Here is a 20371-nt window from a genome sequence, read left to right as displayed (position 1 = left end):
TAACAATCTTTTCTTGCATGTTCTCTGCTTTTTTCCATTAGAGCCTTTATCATATTAAATATTAAATTTCTGGTCTGATAATTCCAACATCCCTGCTGTATCTGAGTCTGGTTCTGATGCTTGCTTTGTCTATTCAAACTTTGTTTTCTGCATTTTAGCATGGCTTAAAATTTTTTTCTTGAGAGCCAGACATGATGTATTGGGTGAAAGGAACTGTGGTAGATAAGCCTTCACTATGAGGTTTTATGTTTATCTGCTAGGAGTTAGACTGTGTTACTGTTTGCAGTAGCTATGCTGTCAAGAGGCAAAATTTTCCTCTATTGTCTTTCTTTTGTCTCTTCTGTTGTCTTTGTGTCACCCTACAGACTTCCTTTTAAATGGGTCTGAGGTTTGCAGTTCTTTTAACTGTAATCTCATTATTAGACAGGAGCCCAGTTGATGTGGTGGTGAGATATAAGACTATGGTAGGAGAAGCATCCTATCATCCTGTGTCTCAGTTTTTTAGTGAGCTTGTGTGGGCTGTGACTTGAAGAAAGTGCTTCTCAGCTTGCCCTCCTCTATAGGTTAAACAGGGAGGTTAGAGGGGGCTGAAGTTAGGTATTTCCTTTCCCTCGGGTTGATTAGTTTTTGGTAAATCCCAAGTTACTTAATCTCTAGTAAAATAGGTTTCCTTAAGGGCAAGCTGTTGTGAAGGAGAACAGAGAGCTCTGGGCATATTTTTAACTGGTTACTTTCCTCTCTGTGCTAGAAGCATGAGGGTTTTTTCCCCCAATCTTCCTCTTGAGAATTTGATGGAACTCCTGGAGGGAAAACTTGCAAAAGTGTGGCTCCCCTAAGACTGCCTCGCTTTCTCCCCCAGAGTTTTGAACTCTCAAACTAGTTCACACTGATTCCTCAGTAATGTCACAATCACAGTTTAAGTGTTTCTGCCAGTACTGGCTCTAGTTTCAGTCTTCTGGTTCTGGGCTTCTGCTCCCAGTAAGCTGTGATTCTCTGTATCCACCTCTCCAGTTTTCAGGGTAGCAGTTTGCTCTATGACCTTAGTTCTCTGATGGGTCAAAGCAGAGTTGATTTTCAGTTTCTTCAGCTTTTTTTGTTGTGAGTACGGCAGTGATGACTTCCAAACTCTACGTGTCGGGCCAGAAAGAAGCTCTCCTTGCATTTTTATCAGTATTGCTTTATTTTGTTTGTTAATTTCTTACAGCTTTATTGCAGTATAATTGACATGCAATAAACTGCACATATTTAATATATTCGATTTGATGTTATGACATATATAGTGTATATGTATATATACACTATACCTTCTTAATGGAGATATGTAGATGATAGATAATTAATGTCAAAATAATGAATATATCATATCCAAAAGTTTTTTTGTGCCCCTTGGCTATCCCTCCTTCCCACTTGCCTTGACCTCCTTCCCTATCCCACTCTTCCTCAGGCACCACTGATAGGTTCTCTGTCAGTGTAGCTTTATTTTAAAAGTTGTTTTTGTTTTCTTACTTCATGACTTTTTCAAGATATTTTCCTTTGTGACATTTATTGCTCTTTACCGTGAATTCATTTTTTAACTTTTTTTGGAAAATTTTTAAATACATATAAAAATATACACTAGTATAATAAAACTTCTTGTGCCCATGCTACCATCCAGCTTTTAACACTATCCTCATATGCCCAGTCTTATTTCACCTATGCCCCCACCTACTGCTTATCCCCCTTGTGGCCCCTCTTAGATTATTTTAAGGCAAATTCATCATATCTTATATTCTGTAAATACCTCACTGTGAGATAAGGACTTTACATATGACGCTAGCAATTCTTATTCTTCATAAGAACTATTTTATGTTCTTCCCAATTTTCCCTTACAGCCAATCCCAACTTCCAGTTCTTAGAAATTCACCTTGCCTCCTACCTCAAAGAGAAAATAAGAATGTAAAATGGGAATTTCTTCAACTATCTGCAGTAACTTTGGGGAAATTATTTAACCCTTGTTAAGTCTCTTTCTCCACATCAGTATAATGGGGAAAGTCATAGTACCCACGTAGATTAGTTTCCTATTGCCGCTAACAAAGTAACCATAAAATTAGTGGCTTAAAACAACACAGATTTATTCTTACACATTTGAGGTCAGAACACTGACTGTGCTTCATGAGCTAAAATCGAGGTGTCTGCAGGGCTCCATTCCTTCTGGAGGCTTTGGGGAGAATCCATTCCCTTGCCTTTCATGTCTTAAAGCCACCTACATTCCTTGGCTCATGGCCCCTTCCTCCATCTCCAAACCCAACAGTGCAGCATCTTCCAATCACTGACCCTAACCCATCTCGCCTTCCTCATTCACTTATAAGGACCCTTGTGATTACATTGAGCCCACACACCCTGATAATCCAAGATAATCTCCCCATCTCAAGATCCTTAATCATGGATGCTTGCTTCAGCAGCACATATACTAAAATTGGAAGGATACAGAGAAGATTAGCATGGCCCCTGTGCAAGGATGACATGTAAATTCATGAAGTGTTCCATATTTTTAAGAGAAAAAAAGATCCTTAATCACATCTGCAAAGTCCATTTTCAACATAAGGAAATACATTTAGCAGGTTCTGGGAATTAGGATGTGAACCTCTTTAGGGCATGATTTTTCTGCTTACCACACTCCCACCTTTATTAAGATTAGAGGAATTAATGTAGGTAAATCACAGTGGAGGCCTAATACACAATAAATATTCAAAAAATGTATCTGCTGTTATTTGTCAATGTTAATGTTTCTTCCCTGCCTCTATAACATCCCTTTATTAGTAAGGACAGTGAGTTCCAAATATTTGAGAAATGTTGGTCTGTCTGCCTTCAGAATAGGACTAGAGGTCTACTTGACTTCTTGATTTTTTCTTGTCTTATTTTCTTATCTAATACATATTAAATCTTTTTTATTACATATCACAGAATTTATGAAATCTGAATATGGAGGATATCAATATTTTCAGTGAAAGCTACCATAAACATCTGTGAATCAGAAGAATATATTCCTATTTCCTATTTTTTTCTTTAAATACTCAGATAATTTTTTGAATTTTTTATCCTCAGCATAAGGCATATTTTGGCCTTCCTCTGTGTTAGTGGAGATTATAGCTTCTTTCCCTGTCACTTGGTGATTCTTTTTACCAAAGCCTGGTGCCTTTTCCCACTTTATAAATTATGAGTTTACAAGCAAGCAGATGAGTACTTTTCCGTTTGAACAGCAGAAGAGTTTAGAAGTAGTCCTTTAATACTCTATATACAAAAAGAGTCTGTGCACATTCCTTTTAAATACCTCCATGAGGGCAGAGATAGTATCAGTTTTGCTTGCCAGTGTATTATAGAACCTAGCACAGGACCTTGTGCTTAACAGTTTGTCAGTTGCCTTCTGTAGCACTAAAATGTAATCCGTTCATCCACACCCATCTCTTTTCCTTTTTCCCTTGACTAAAAATTAATGCACCAATTATGCTGTGGGTCCTACATATCTCTCAGGGACCTCATTCCATTGCTTATTCTATCTGGCCTGTGTATTCAACTCCACTTCCCTGTCAGTGCCTTCTCTTCAACATTTAAGAATGCACAAATCTCTCCTATATATAAATGCATATACAAGTACCTTCCAAAACCCCACATCCCCTCTGGCCACTGCCTAATCCCTGTTTGCTCTTCCAGCCAAACTTCTTGAGTTGTGTACAGTAGGATCTCTCCAGTTTACTTCCATATCCTTAACCCGCTGTTGTAATCAAGCCTTTGGCGTCACGCCACTGAAAACTACCCTTGATTCTGCTGACCAATTTTAGGAACACTCCCTTTCCTTGGCTTCCTTTACGCTCTCCTTTCCTTGATCCCCTTTTACTTCTCTGGCCATTCTCCCAGGTTCCTTTATGGACTTTTCCTCTGGCCATCCTTTAAATGTTGCTGTGTCTCAGGGTTCCATCCTAAGTTCTCTTCTCACTCTATGTGTACTCTTGAAGTATTTCAGTCTCTCCCCTGACTTTTTCTTTTTTTTCTATTTGTAATACTGATTACTCCCAAATCTATTTACCAGCTGTCTCTCCTAAGCTTCAGACCTTTATATCTGAGTGTCTTACAGGGACCTCTAAAACTGAAATCTAGTGTGTCCCCACAAAAACCCACTCCTCTTCTCATGTTCCCTATCTCAGTTACCTTTTCCTTTCCCTCACCCCTCAAATCTACTAGATTATTATTCTCTCCCTTTAACTGTTCCTCCTCTCTATCCTGTTACTTTAGTTGAGCTATCATCATTTTTGGCCTGACTGGAGTCATCTGAGCCATCCTTCAAAAAGCAACCAGAGGGCTTCCCTGGTGGCGCAGTGGTTGAGAGTCCACCTGCTGATGCAGGGGACGTGGGTTCATGCCCCGGTCCGGGAAGATCCCACATGCCGCGGAGCGGCTGGGCCCGTGAGCCATGGCCGCTGAGCCTGCGCATCCTGAGCCTGTGCTCCGCAACAAACCACCAGCATCAGTGCATCTCCTGGGAACTTGTAAGAAATGCACACTCCTAGGCCTCACCAAGATCTACCAAATAGGAACACCTTGGTATGCAGCCAGTGAATCTATAATTTAATAATCCCTCCAGGAGATTCTGATATATGCTAAAGTCTGAAAACCACAGCACTGGACTTTTAGAAAAGGGATTACTGTAAGCTAACAACCTTGTCTTCTTACACAGCAATTATGTATATTCAGAAGTGGAATTTCATCCAAACGTACATTCTTGCAAATAAATTATTCCTGTAGTTTTAGAATCCTACAGTACACTAAAGAAAATGAATGTTAACTTGATAAATGTTTCTGTTTTGATCAAAATAATTTTTTTCACTCGTAGTTCAACATAATTGAAAATGAGATATCACTACCAAAAAAGACATTAATTTATTTGGCCAAAGTAAAAAGATAATAGTGCATACATATTGAGCACTTACTGTGTGCCAGGCACTGATCTAATTATTTTACACATATTTACTCAATCTTTACTTCAATCCGATGAGATAGCTACTATGATTATCCCTAATTTAAGTAGAGGGAACTGAAAGTTAAATAATTTGCCCAAGGTTATACAGAAAATAAGTGGAAGAGGAATAATTTGAACCCAGATTCTCTGACTCTAAAAACTACATTCTTAGTTTCAAAATTTGGAAAGCTAATACCTAAAATATTCTCATGACATGAAATATTTGGAATAACTCACAGGCCTTTAAATTTTTGTTTTAATCACCTCAAGCTGCCTTTACAAAATACAATCGGAATTTATTTTCTCACAGTTCTGGAAGCTGGAAGTCCAGGATCACGAGATCAGGGTGCTAGTATGGTCAGGTTCTGTTGAAGGCCCTCTTCCTGGCTTGCTTCTTCTCACTGTGTGCTCACATGGCCTGTCCTAGCTTTGTGCGCAGGGGGAGACAGAGAGAGAGAGCAAGTTCTCTGGTGTCTCTTCTTATCAGGACACTAGTGCCATCATGAGGACCCTGCCCTCATGACTCCAACCCTAACTACCTTCCACATATCATCACATTAGTGATTGGAGCTTCAACGTATTAATTTTGGGGAGGCATAAACATTCAGTCTATAAGAATTAAGAAAAGTATTTCAGAGAAGTAAGAAAGAAGTTATGTGAAATTTTCACAGATGTGTTGTCGTTATTGCTGATTGATATTCCCATAGTTTGCATTCCCGGCATATTAGCTTTTCAGGTTTTCATAAAGGAATTCAAGGTATGGGTATAAATACTTAAACTAGAGGAATTAATTGTTTCAGAAATCCCTAATCCTTTTAAATTGAAAATTCCTTAATGATACAATCACTTCCCAAATAATAAATTTATAAAAATTGAAATTCTTTGGACCACCACTAATATAACCTAGGTATGTGAAAGGTATTAAAAGATACAGCAATACTCCTAGCATCTCTACTGTATTAGAAGAGATACAAAGTAAAAGTTATCCAAGTTTTTGCACTTGCTGAAGGTATAACCCTATTTACTACATTTTGTACTAAACATTCATATGGAGGTAAATGGCACTATTTAAGGGGGAAGAAAAATCCTGAAACATGTTTAATGCTATGACATAAGGGTTAAGAAACCAAAACACACAGGCACATGTACCAGTCATATCATTTCCATTGGGAAAGGCAGAGTAGGGATTGAATTACTCATTATGTACATGATACAGAGTACCAATTCTCAAACTTCTTGTTCTGAAGACTCCAAATAGTTTTTCTTAAGCGAGTTTTGTTTATCAGTATTACTCTATTTGAAATAAAAACTGAAACAACTTTAAATGTTTTTATTAAATCATTTTAAAACAATAGACCCATTACATGTTGACCTAAAATAAAGTTATTTTTATGGAAAAATAACTATTTTCCAAAATACAAAATGAGTGAAGAGTAACATTCCTTTGTATTTTTTTCAAATCTCCTTAGTACCTGTCATTAAAAAAAAAAAAAAAGATTCTCATATCTCCTTTTGCATTGTTTATTATTCTTTTGGTTGAAATATTAAAAAAAAAATTTAGCCTTACACAGCTGTATAGTAGAAAAAGAGAATATTTCATATCCTGTTCAGATAACTGATAGTATACCAAAACTCAACAGTGGCATTTACTTAAAGGTTAGTTGTAATGTGGAATTTGAAACTATATCAGTGAACATTTCCAACTCTGTCACATTACCCATTGGTTATTTAGAAGCCTGTTGTTTAATTTCCACACATTTGTGAATTTCTCAAATTTCTTTCTGTTGTTGGTTTCTAATTTAATTCCATTGTCATCAGAAAACATACTTTGTACAATTTCAGTACTTTTACATTTATTAGGACTTGTTTTATGGTCTCGTATATGGTTCCCCTTAGAGAATGTTTCATGTGTGCTTGAGAAGATGTATTCTACTAAAGTTGGGTACAGTGTTCTATACATGTCTACTAGATCTAGTTGATTTCTAGTGCTGTTCAAGTCTTCTTTTTCCTTGTTGATCTTGTGCTTCATTGGTCTATCCATTAATGACACTGCTGTATTTTTAATAATTATAATAGTATCCAGCAACCATTATTGTTGAATTACCTGTTTCACCCATCAATTCCTTATGTATTTCAGGCCTGTGTTATTAGGTGTATTTATGTTTATAATTGTTATGTGTTCTTGATAGATTGATGAAACTGTCCTTTTTTATCTCTACTAACATTTTTATCTTAAAGTCTGTTTGTGTCTATTATTAGTATGGCTACTCCAGCTCTCATTTGGTTACTATTTCCATGGTATATCTTTTCCATGCTCTTACTTTCAACCTATTTGTTGTTTTTGAGTTTAAAGTGTCTTTTATAGACAGCATACACTTGGATCATGTTCTTCTATCTATTCTGCTAATCTCTGCCTTTTGGTAGCACTGTTTAATCCATTTACATTTAATATAATTACTAATTAGGTAGATTTATCTCTGCCATTTTGCTATTTTGTTCCTTATATGTCTTATGTCTTTTTTCTTCCTCTGTTCCACCATTACTGCTCTCTTTTGTATTATATATTTTCTAGAATTTGATTTTAATTCCCTTGTTTTTTGTACTCTATATTTGAAATTATTTTTTTAGTGTTTCCTCTCAGAATTACAGTTTCCATTGTAACTTAGAAAACAATATACTCCATATTAATACCAACTTAGTTTCAGTAGCATAAACAGACTTTGCTCCAATATGCCTCAGTTTACTCCCCCCTCCTTTGTGCTTGTATTTTCATACATGTTACATCTTCATGCATTGTGAGCCCAACAACATGGTTTTTTCATTATTACTTTATGCAGTAATGTTTTAAATTAGATAGGAGAAAAGAGCTACAAACAAACATACATTTATAGCATCTAGTAAATTTACCTATAGTTACCTTTACTGATACTTTTTATTTATTTCTGTGGATTTGAGTTCCTGTCTACTTTCAGTTCAGCCAGAAGAACTCCCTTAGTATTTCCTGTTAGTTAGGTGTGTTAATAATAAATTTTCTCAGTTTTTTTCTCACAATGTGTTAATTTTCCCTTCATTCTTCAAGGATAATTTTGCTACCTTTTAGATTTCTTGGTTGACTGTCTTTTCCTTTCAACACTTTAAATATTCATCTTACTGTCTTCTGGACTCCTGGGTTTCTGATGAGAAATCAGCTTTAATCTTATTCAGGTTCCCTTGTACATAACAAGTTGCTTATCTCTTGTTGCATTTAAAATTCTCTCTTTGGCTTTCAGCAGTTTGACTATGATGTACCTTGGTGTGGATCTCTTCAAGTTTATCCTACTTGGTGTTCATTGAGCTTTTAGATGTGCAGTTTCATGTATTTAATTAAATTTGGGCAGTTTCAGACATTTTCACATCACATATTCTTTCTGCCTCTCCTCCCCTCCTTTCCTCTGGGACTCCTATTATTGTTGATATTCTTGATGGTGCCCCACAGGTCTCTGAGGCACTGTTCATTTTCTTTATGTTTCTCATTTTACTTTCTGTTTCTCACACTGGATAATCTGAATTGACATATCTTCAATTTTATTGATTCCTTCTTTTGCTAATTTAAATCTATTGAGCCTCTCTAGTGAATTTTTTTATTTCAGTTATTGTACACTAGAATTAGTGTGGGATTTTTTGCGTGTATGACTTATATCTCTTTATTGATACTCTATTTTGGTGAGATATTGTTCTCATAATTTCCTTAAATTCTTTACATGATTTCCTTTACTTTCTTTGAACATATTTATAATAGCTGATTTAAAGTCTCTACCTAGTAAGTCAAACATCTGTGCTTCCTTGGGGGAAATTTCTATTGACAGCTTTTTTTTCCCTTTGTATGAAACATACTTTCCTGTTTGTGTGTCTCATAATTTTTTGTTGTTGAAAACTGGACATTATAAATAATGTGTTCACCCTGAAAATCCCCCCCTTAAGTTTGTTGTTATTGCTGCTGTTTGTCCAGTGAGTTTCCTGGATTATTACTATGAAATCTTTATTCTTTATTGTATATAACCATGAAATCCTTATTCAGTAAGTTTTAATTGTCAGCTGTGAGTGGACACAGTTTTTCTTAAATAAAGGATTGAGAGATTAAGGCCTTCTCAGTTCTTTTGTCTGAAAACAGGTTACACACATGTGTGGACTTCTAGATTCCCAGAAATATATCAGAGGTTTTCAAAGTCCCCTTTGAACATCTCATTCACATTCCAGGAATATGTCGGAGCTTTTCAAAGTCCCCTTTGAACATCTCATTCACATTTTTCCTTTTAAGATTTGATCAACCGCTTATTAGCCCAAATTGATATCACTGTCTCAGGCAGCATCAATAAAAACAATTGCTAATGATTGTTTTTAATAAACTTCCAGTTTGATAGAGCTGTTCACACTGAGCAAGCTCTCAGTCTGGCCAAATAAAGACAAATATTGAGACTGTAGCTTTTCAGGGAACTGCCAGACAAGTCAAATAGTGATAATTCTCTGAGGATGGAACATTAGGGAGATCCGCCCCTCCCTTTGCTGCTAAGCTGTTCATTTTCAAAGCTCCCTTAGTAGCAAAGCTATTGGTCTTCAGGACTACTTCAGAGCTGGGGAGGGGTTATGGGAATAAGGCAGATTAAAAAACAATAAACACTGTTTTACTGAGATTCAGTCGTTTTTCTTAGATACTCCTTGATTCTTGCAAAAAAAAATTTAACAATTTTTGACAGTGTTCTTATTTCTTTTATGTAGACTTTTTTTGGTCCTTACTAGATCTAGAAGTGATTCTCCCCTACTCTATTACTTCAAAATCCATTGGTCTGTCTTGTACTTTAAATGATCTTTCATGTATGCATGGTTTTGTAACATCATGCATTGGCCATTTGGAAAATATTGGTTTACTGAGGTATGCATATCTTCCCAATTTTAACACGTTTTATCACATACTATTTTAAAATCACATTTGTTAATATCACTGCTGATCCCATAAGTAAAGTTTTTAGGTTTTAATGTGTCAGGCTCATGGTGGTGGATACAAGGCTTCCAAAACTCAAATTTCATTTATAAGCTCAAATTTTATCAGTAGCAACAAATACTATCAATTATCGTCCCAAAAGTGACATTCAGTTTGTCATTTTCAAGAGAATGTTGGCTAATACCCAAGTCTGAATAACCATAGTTTAGTGCCACTGCTAATTACCAACCCTTTTACCAATGGGATTTTTGGACTCCAGGGGTCTTTGCACCACATTTTGAGAGAACCACTTTGTAGAGGAATCAAGTCTGGATTTCTGGACCTTGTCTTTTAATATCAGAATGACTGGTGCATGGTGAGAAATTAACTTCAGCTTTAGGACTCATAACAGACACTTGCTTACCTGATGTTTTTAATTGACTATAGGACAAAAGAGAAAAGCCTATATACATCTGTAAAATAAGATACTATGAATAGGAGTATGAAATTTTCCAAATGTGAATTAGAAAAAAATATTCAAGAATATAATTGGGAAGGTTCACAAAAAACAATACTTATAGCCCAAGATACGAATCTTCCAGTACATAGACTAGACTATGGGTAATAAAATAAATTTGAGGTTATAACACTCTGATAAATATAGCCTCATAAGTATTATCTCCAAGCCTCATTGCAATGAGACAGGTTTAAAGTGTTAAAAGGCATACCCTATTACAAAGAAGCAAACCTAGGAGAGATGAAATAATTTATGTTAAGAAGTGTATACCACATTAGCAATGTTTGTTGCTAAGCATGTGAAGCAACTTACAGCTGGTGGGAGTATAAACTGGTAATACCACCTCAGTAAGAAAAAGAATAGGCACTACCTGGTAGAGTTGAAGATACATATATCATATGACTTCACAGTTCTGCCTCTGGGTACATAACCCCTGATAAATGTTTGCACTTGTACATCAGGTGACATACATAAGAATGCAGTGTTTATCATGGCAAAAAAATAAATGGGAACAAGCGTTGATCAACAAAAGAATGAAAAATATTTATGCTATAATTATACAGTGGAATACTTTACAGCCGTGAAAGTGAACTACAGCTACTCATCCTTAATCATGGATGAGTCTCAAATTAATGTATTTTTTAAAAAGTCACAGAAGGATACATATAGTATTATTCCATTTACATAAAAACTTAAAATAGGCATAACCAAATATATTTTAACATTTATGTATATGATAAAACTTATAAAGAAAAAAGTAATAATTGCATGAAGAAGATAGTTGAATAGAAGTTAAACTATGAAGTTAACTGTGATTTGCTTTAAAACTGCATATATATGCAGGAATCAAGATAGCAGAGTAGAACTTGGAGCTCACCTGTCCCCACAAACACATCAAAATTACATCTACCTGTGGAACAATTCCCACAGGAAACTAACTGGAAACTAGCAGAAGAACTCCTAGAAAACCAAAGCTGCAAGAAAGATCTCCGTGGAACCGGGTAGTATGGGGAAAAAAAGGCATTGGGTTGGGACCTGCACCCCTGGGAGGGATCTGTAAGGAAGAGAAGGTCCACACAGGCCGACCCTTGCCCTGAGGAGCAAGCTAGTTGAGCCACAATCTCGGCATTCCAGTCCTGGGGTCCTGCATGGAGGAGACAAACCCCCTTGCCTGCTGGGAAGTCTGCTGAGATGGACAAAAGGGCTGGAGAAGCCTAGACTCTACTCATAAGGAGTGCACATGTGCTGGCTTGCCAACTATCAGGGCAGAGAGAGCCTTGCACTGGTGGCTGCCACCTTGCTGCCCTTTCCAACTGAAAGGGGCAAACACCTCAGCCCCACTCACTCCACACCACAGCTTGGCATGAAATCTGGGAAAAGATTCAGTCTAGCTATGCAGAGACAGACTGGGGCACAGAAATATTAAAAATCATAGAAGAATACTATGAACAGTTATATGCCAACAAGTTGAACAACCTTCCAAAAAATGGACACGTTTCCAGAAACATACAGCCTGCCAAAATGAGTCAAGAAGAAACAGATAATTTGAACAGACCAATCACTGGAAGTGGAATAGATTCTGTAATTAAAAGAAAAAGAAAAAACTCCCAGCAAACAAGTCCAGGACCAGACGGCTTCACTGGGGAATTCTATCAAGTATACAAAGAACTTACACCTATCCTCCCCAAACTATTCCAAAAATTGAAGAGAAAGGAACACTCTGAAATTCATTCTATGAGGTCACCATCACCCTGATACCTAAACCAAAGACATTACAAAAAAGAAAATTACAGACCAATATCTTTAATGAATATATATGCAAAAATCGTCAACAAAATATTAGCAAACCAAATCCAACAATACAGAAAAAGGATCATACACCATTATCAAGTTTGATTCATTCCAGGGTCACAAGGATGATTCAACATACACAAATCAATCAATGTGGTCCACCACATTAATAAAAGGAAAGACAGAAACCACATATATGATCATCTCAATAGAGGCAGAAAAAGCATCTGACAAAATTGAAAATCCATTCATGATAAAAACTCTCACCAAAGTGGGAGGGAATGTATTTCAACATAATAAAAGCCATTTATCACAAACCCAGAGCCAACATAATACTCAGTGGTGAAAAGTTAAAAGCCTTCCCACTAAATTCAGGAACAAAACATGGATGCCCACTCTCACCACTTCTATTCAACATAGTAATAGAAGTCCAAGCCATAGCAATCAGACAGGAAAAAGAAATAAAAGCTATCCACATTGGAAGGGAAGAGGTAAAACTGTCACTATTTGAGAGGACATTATACTCTATGTAGAGAACCCTAGTGTCTCCACAGAAAAACTATTAGAACAAATGAATGAATTCAGCAAGTTAGCAGGATACAGGATTAATATATAGAAATCTGTTGCATTTCTTTATACTAATAATGAAATATCAGAAAGAGAAAGTTAAAAAAAAATCCCATTTAAAATTACGTCAAGGGCTTCCCTGGTGGCGCAGTGGTTGGGAGTCCGCCTGCCGGTGCAGGGGATGCGGGTTTGTGCCCCAGTCCAGGAGGATCCCACATGCCGCGGAGCGGCTGGGCCCGTGAGCCATGGCCGTTGAGCCTGCGCGTCCAGAGACTGTGCTCCGCAGCGGGAGAGGCCACAGCAGGGAGAGGCCCGCGTACGGCAAAAAAATAAATAAAGTAAAATAAAATTACCTCAAAAAAATAAAATATTTAGGAATAAACTTAACCAAGGTGGTGAAAAACCTATATGCTGAAAACTATAGAACACTGATAAAGAAACTGAAGATGATTCAAACAAATGGATAGATATCCCATGCTCTTGGATTGGAAGAATTAATAATGTTAAGACAGCCATACTGTCCAAAGCAATCTGCAGATTTAATGTGATCCCTATCAAAACACCCATGACATTTTTCACAGAACTAGGACAAATAATCCTAAAATTTATATGGAAGCTCAAAAGACCCAGAACTGCCAAAGCAATCCTGAGAAAGGACAATAAATCTGGAGGTATAACCCCCCCAGACTTCAGACCATACTACAAAGCTAAAATAATCAAAACAACCTGGTATTGGCACAAAAACAGACACACAGATTAATGGAATAGAATAGAGAGTCCAGAAATGAGCCCACCCACCTATGGTCAGTTAATCTACTACAGAGGAGGCAAGAATATACAATGGAAGCTGGAGGGACCAAAAGCTAGTACAATAGCCTTTGCCTCCCTCCTCAGCTTCTAAACTTATCAGACGCAGGTGAAGAGAGGAAGAAAGAAAACCAGAATATTCCTGGACTGCAAGAACCTGACCAATCACTGACAGCCACAAGCCTGCTGCCTCCACTGCATCCTGTCTGCATGTGATGGGTGTGCTCCTGATTTAACGCCTCTCTCTCCCCTCCCCCCCTTTTCTTCTTCCTCTTCCCCTTTCTCCTCCTCCTCCTCCTCCCACGCCCCCTCTGCCTTCCTCCTCCTTTTCCTCTTTTTCTTCACCTCTCTCTCTCTCTCTCATTCTACAGCGTGCTGTGGGTTTGTGCTAATAAATTTGAGAATGTTCGGGTTCTGTCATCTCAGAGTGACAACCGGACAGAGGAGGAATCACAGAGAGGTTTCATATCAATTAAGACCTGTGTTGAGTATCTCTAAAGAACGGTCCAAAGTGAGCAGTTCTTAAAGACTCTTTCCTGGGGACAACAATGGGTTACGGTCCATCCTGTCTCAAGAACTCCTGATTAATAAATGAATCCAGGTCCCACCCCACCCCAGAAACTGGGTGGGCTTTTTTTTTTTGCTTCCTGAAGCTCCCACCAGTCCATTGGCTTCAGGGAGTGCGTGTGCTGTGGGAGGCCTCCATCCCATCTGAAGCAAGGAAAGTAACGGCCCAACACAAATTCTTCCAACAGGACTCTTTACTGAACATACACACTACCCCAGGAAGAAGTACCAGCATGGAAAACTACTTTAAGTCACAGAAGCCGAAGGAGCTAAAATTTAGCATCGCACAGTTTTCTGTGAGATGTATGTGCAGGATCAGCAAGCATGGGAAATTGGAACCAACCCCTGCAGGGATTGCCTTGGGCTACAATCCAATTGCCTTGGATTCTATAAGAAAAATCCCTTTGAGAGAGCGTCCCATTCAAAATTTATTCATATGTAGCTTAAAAGCCACCCAGGTTGTCCTATCACCTGCAGCAATTATTCACATGCAAGGGAGCCAAGAAAGCATATCCTACTTTGAAGGTCAAAGAATCCCAAAAATACAGGAAAGGTGTGTTTTGGGGGACAGTGATAATAGTTTCAATTTGTGGGATAAGACCAAATTATAAAGTTGTTATTTTAAAGAGCTTTTAAATGCTACACAGGTTGAACTGCCAGCATCCTGAAGAATTATAAATACAGCTTCATGTTTTTGTGAAAATGCCATATATTCATTTCAAAAAGTGCTTGGTTCCAGTTTTATTATCAGTGCCTGTCAGTACAGCACGATGTTTAAGAGTGTGGACCCTGAAACCAGACTACCTACGTTTGATTCCTAACTGCTACTTACTAGACATGGGGCCCTGTGCAAAGCCCTCATTTTTCTCATCTCGAAAATGGATAAAACAGACTGTTGAGCCAATGCATATAAAGTTGTTACTACTGTATCTGGCATACTGTAGATGTTCAATAAACTTTGGCTATTATTATGATTGTTTCTAGGAATCTAAAATTCTCAGCATATTCACTGAGATCAGGGTAATACTAAAGACAGTTCATTGAGACCTGGTAAATGCTATAAATGCACAGTGAATTCTTCACTTAAAGCTCTACCAATATTCAGTGCCTGAACACAATCCTCACTTCTCTAGCTGGGACACTGCGTTTTGATGGTATTTGATCATGACATCAGAAGAGACTAAATTCACAGAAAGACTTAGAAATTCCACTTGCTCGTAAAATAGGATAACTGAATAAAAAAAGTATAAAATTTATTTAGACTTCCACACCAGCTCTATTTTATCCTCCAAAAGGAGTGTTTTAGGGTCAATTTCACTAAAAATTAAATTTATTAAGGGAGATAATTCAAGCAGTTATGCTAATTAACAAGTGTTAGAGCCATAAGGTTAGACAGTTAGCTTAACACTGTCTATGTTGTCCAGATAATTAGATGAAAACTTTCCTTTTATTTATTCCATTAGCCCAGCTATTATGGTAATTCCCTATAGCCTTCTTGCCTATAGATTTATTTTATGGATCTAAGAGACCTAGATTCTATATAAAAATTAAACAACTGGGGATTTCAAAAGCAACATGAAAAATATATATATGTATACAGTAGAGAAAAGACAGTCTCTTCAACAAGTGGTGTTGAGAAAGCTGAACAGCTGCATACAAATCAATTACAACACTCCTCAAACCATACACAAAAATAAACTCAAAATGGCTTAAAGACTTAAATATAAGACATGACACCATAAAACCAGAAAAGAACATAGGCAAAACATTCTTTGACATAAATCATAGCAACATTTTCTTAGATCAGTCTCTCAAAGCAAAAGAAATAAAAAGAAAAATAAATGGAAACTAATCAAACTTAAAAGCTTTTGCACAGCAAAGGAAACCATCAACAAAATAAAAAGACAACCTATATAATGGGAGAAAATATTTGCAAATGATGTGACCAACCAGTACTTAATTTCCAAAATATACAAACAGCTCATACAGCTCAATAGCAAAAAAACAACCCAATTAAAAAATGGGCAGAAGACCTAAGTAGACATTTCTCCAAAGAAGACCTAACAGGTGGCCAACAGGCTCGTGAAAAGATGCTCAACATCACTAATTATTAGAGAAATACAAATCAGAACTACAATGAGGTATCACCTCACACCAGTCAAAATGACCATCATCAAAAAGTCTACAAATAGTATATGCTGGAGAGGGTGTGGAGAAAAGGGAACCCTCCTACACTGTTGGTGGGAATGTAAATTGGTGCAGACACTGTGGAAAACAATATGGAGGGTCCTTAAAAAACTAAAAATAGAACTACCATATGATCCAGCAATTCCACTCCTGGGTATATATCTGGAAAAAATGAAAACTTTAATTCAAAAAGATACATGTACCCCAGTGTTAATAGCAGTACAATTTACAATAGCCAAAACATGTACAATAAATAATCCAATCAACAGACAACTGGCTTAAGAAGATGTGGTGTATATACATACAATGGAATATTACTCAGCAATAAGAAAGAGCGAAATATTGCCGTTTACGGTAACATGGATGGTCCTAGAGAATATTATACTTAGTGAAGTAAGTCAGACAGAGAAAGACAAGATATCATTTCTATGTGGAATCTAAAAAATAATACAAATGAATCTATATAAAAAACAGAAACAGATTCATAGACATAGAAAACAAACTTAAGGTTACCAGAGGAGAGAGGAAGCAGGGAATTTTATTCAATATCTTGTTTTTAATAACCTTTAAAGGAATATATGGGAAAAAATAGCTGAATTACTATGCTGTACTCCTGAAACTAACACAATATACTTCACTTTTTCAATTATACTTTAATTTTTTTAAAAACATGCATATCTAAAGAAAAATGCTTTCTTTTGCCTATCTACAAACAGCAATATAGATATAGAATTTTGGTAATTCTTTCATGGAAGTAGTATGTTGTACAAAGCATAATATTCTTCTTTCTACATAAAAGTACTTCATTAACAAGTTTGCTTTTATTTTTTGTGTGATAGTCTATTATGAAACTTATTCAATTAGTAATATCTTATGAGTAATTCCATTCTTGTAGCAACCTGTTTTCTCATGGTCATTGAAACAAATGGATTTCTAAAGTTCTTAAAATATCAATCAGGTTATTGTAGAATCAATGAAATTAATTAATTTCTTGTCTGTCATCTTGAAGGAAATCATTTGTAGTGCATAATTAAACTATCTAAACTTCTTTATTAACTTTTCCCTACTTTATTGGGAAGCACAGTAGAATTTTTAATTCTGCAAAGTGTTCAAAGCATTTCTTGATCATTTTCTCATCTCTTCTTAGGATACCCATTGCAGACATTGGTTTCTTTGTACCCCATTTAATTAACTTTGATTTCTAAAGGGAATAAATCATTGTATCAAGGTGTGAGGAATGTTCCAGAAATAGGGAACAATACACAAGTTGGAGATAAACCTCACCATTGTAACTAGGCTCTGCCAGTGATGTTTTCCTTGAGTGGAAAATAATGTATTCTCTAAGTCTAGTGCAGGAGATAAAAATGTTTTGGAACTACTCAGCAATATTTTTTATTCTTTTATGATTATTATGGATGGATTTTATTTATTTTTGAGAAATTTTATTTATTGAGAAAATGTAAACTATGCCCAGTCTGTTCCAGAAGGGAAAAGCAATGCTATGTTCAACAGAAATGTCATAATAAAACTATTCCAGGTGGGACCAAAAGTCGTAAAGAAAATTTTGCCTAAAATACTCATCCTTATGTAATAAGAAAAAGACATGATTAGATCTTAGAAATATCTAATAAAATTAATGAACTGTATAAATACAACTATCAAATCATTTAAAGTGTTAAGAATTTTCTACTAATACAGGGTGTTTTTAATAGATAACACTGGTTATCTATTTATGAACATGTTCTCTAAGTAACTGCCATCTATGTAAGAATTTTATGGAGGAGTGTTTACTTTTTGTAATAGATTTGCCAGAAACTTCAAATGATGCACTTACTTTCCAAGGCTTAACTATTTCTTTGTTATTGCAGCCCTTTGGAGTGAATCAGCCTGGACCTTATATCATGTATACAACTGTAGATGCAAATGGATATCTGAAAAATGGTTCAGGTAAGACTTGATATGCATAATAGCACCTTTAATCAATATATTAACGAAGTAAACTGGATGACAAAAATTATCATCATGTTTTCACATTCTTTATAAAATCTTCACTTTTTATATTATATGTTGTCTTTCTGTATACTTACATCAGTAGATTACAAAAGGTCCTCATGACAAATATATTAACATTAAATTCTTCGTATATCCCTGTTGTATGGAGCCACATAATTATCCTTATTTTTCAGTTGAAGTAACAGAGAGATTGGGAGCATTTACTTCAGTTATCTTGATCAAAGTATGAAATAGTAAATTAGTTAACAGAGCTCGTCTTAGAAGAAGTAAAAATTAGGACTCCAATCTACTCCTAGATTAATCCTAGCTTCTTCATATGTGGACTAGAAAACTAGAAAATCCTAGTTTTTTCATATGTGGAATATTATACAGATTTATATAATATTATGTAATCATATGTTTTGATATATGATTATAAAGAAAAATCTTGTTTTACATTTGAATAAAGGGAAATGCAATCAATCAAGACAAAAGGGAAATAAGACTAAGCAAAGGATGTCTGATCTTGACAGATGGCTAGCTGGCTGAGATACGATCCAAATCACCATAAATACAACTGTGAACATTTCAATTCTCTCAGGAGGAAAAGGAATCCTAACAATTCATATGCTTCTTTGAGAGTGCTAGAGTCCTAACCATGAAGAAGTACGTGTAAACAGAGCTACTGTTACTCTCCATTGTTAAATGAACTAAAAAAAGGGAAGAACTCATTATATAGCCATTTTCATTTTATATAATGGCATAACATAACATACCAGAGTGCATTTCCTTTTAAGCTAACTGTACATATGTAATACTGTCATCATGCTACTGCATCAGCTCAGAAACATTCCATGAAACAAAAACTGAAAAATTCAAGGAGAAATTTACAGACTCAATTACAGCTTACCCTTGAACAACATGGGAGGTTAGGTACGCCAACCCTCTGTGTAGTTAAAAATCTGCCTATAACTTATAGTTGGCCCTCATTCCTCCGTATCCTCCAGTTCAACCAAGTGTGAATTGTATAGTACTGTAGTATTTACTATTGAGAAAAATCTGCATATGAGTGCAACTGTGCAGTTCAAACCTGTGTTATGCAAGGGTCAAGTGTATAGTCAAATACATTAATGTACCACTGTCAGTCAAGGAAACTTAAAATAAATCTGGATATAGTTGATTTGAACAAATTACTTATTTACATTTTAATTCATATATCTATTAAACTGTATATAAAAGATTCCAGGACCAGCGGGTTTTATTTTTTATCAGTTAACTCTTTGAGACTTTCAAGAGGCACATAATTTTAGTTCTAGATTAGATGTTTCGGAATGCAGGGGGAAAAAAGATCAAGTTACTTATTTCATTTCATGAAGCTAGTATAACTTCATAAAGCTAGTATAATTTTATGGCTAGTATACAAAGCCATTATACCCAAAAGCAAAAACTTAGCTGACTGGTGAATTATCAATCAAAACTGCTATCTAAAATACTAACAATTTAAATTCATCTGTATTTTGAAAGAATTACTTACTTAAGACCATCAAGTAGGTGATTACCTCGGGAATGCACTGATGGTTTAAAATGGGGAAAATTTCTTTAATATCATAACAGTAAATCAATTTTTTAAAGATTTGCCTCCCTCTTTTTTTTTTCATATAATGTATATTGTGTAAATCTTTCCATGTCTGTTCATCTAGCTAGTCCTAATTTTTTTTAATTGAAGTATAGTTGACTTATAGTGTTATATTAATTTCAGGTGTACAACATAATGAATCAATATTTTTATAGATTATATTCCATTTAAAGTCATTATAAAATATTGCTTACATTTCCTGTGCTGAACATTATATTCTTGTATCTTATTTATTTTATATCTAGTAGTTTTTAACTCTTAATTCCCATCCCCTGTCTTGCCTCTCTCACCACCACTCTTCCCTCTGGTAACCGCTAGTTTGTTCTCTATCTATGAGTCTGTTTCTGTTTTGTTGTA

The 20371-nt window shown here is 35.8% G+C and overlaps 1 protein-coding gene and 1 non-coding gene across 4 annotated transcripts in view; both read left to right on the top strand.

Moving 5' to 3' along the window:
* The window catches only part of ITFG1 (integrin alpha FG-GAP repeat containing 1), a 232780-nt gene that overhangs the window by 179390 nt on the left and 33019 nt on the right, over nt 1-20371 (top strand). Inside the window, exons 14-15 of one of the 3 annotated variants that reach the window (XM_027092144.1) lie at nt 18255-18333; nt 18848-20005. In XM_027092144.1, coding sequence (XP_026947945.1) covers nt 18255-18333; nt 18848-18927 — 159 coding nt within the window. In that variant the 3' untranslated portion in view covers nt 18928-20005. Of the gene's footprint in view, nt 1-4269; nt 9111-18254; nt 18334-18847; nt 20006-20371 lie in introns of those variants that run through there. The other 2 variants (XM_027092142.1, XM_027092143.1) reach the window with 2 other exon arrangements.
* On the top strand, nt 2430-2532 carry LOC113612387 (U6 spliceosomal RNA). The gene has a single exon (XR_003429842.1). It is a non-coding gene; the product is annotated as a U6 spliceosomal RNA (small nuclear RNA).

This window comes from Aethalodelphis obliquidens, unplaced genomic scaffold (assembly GCF_003676395.1).
Source record: "Aethalodelphis obliquidens isolate GAN/ISIS:26980383/991018 unplaced genomic scaffold, ASM367639v1 scaffold75, whole genome shotgun sequence".
Lineage (NCBI taxonomy): Eukaryota > Metazoa > Chordata > Mammalia > Artiodactyla > Delphinidae > Aethalodelphis > Aethalodelphis obliquidens.
Note: the sequence above shows the minus strand (reverse complement) of the source record. Positions and strands in the feature narration are given on the sequence as shown.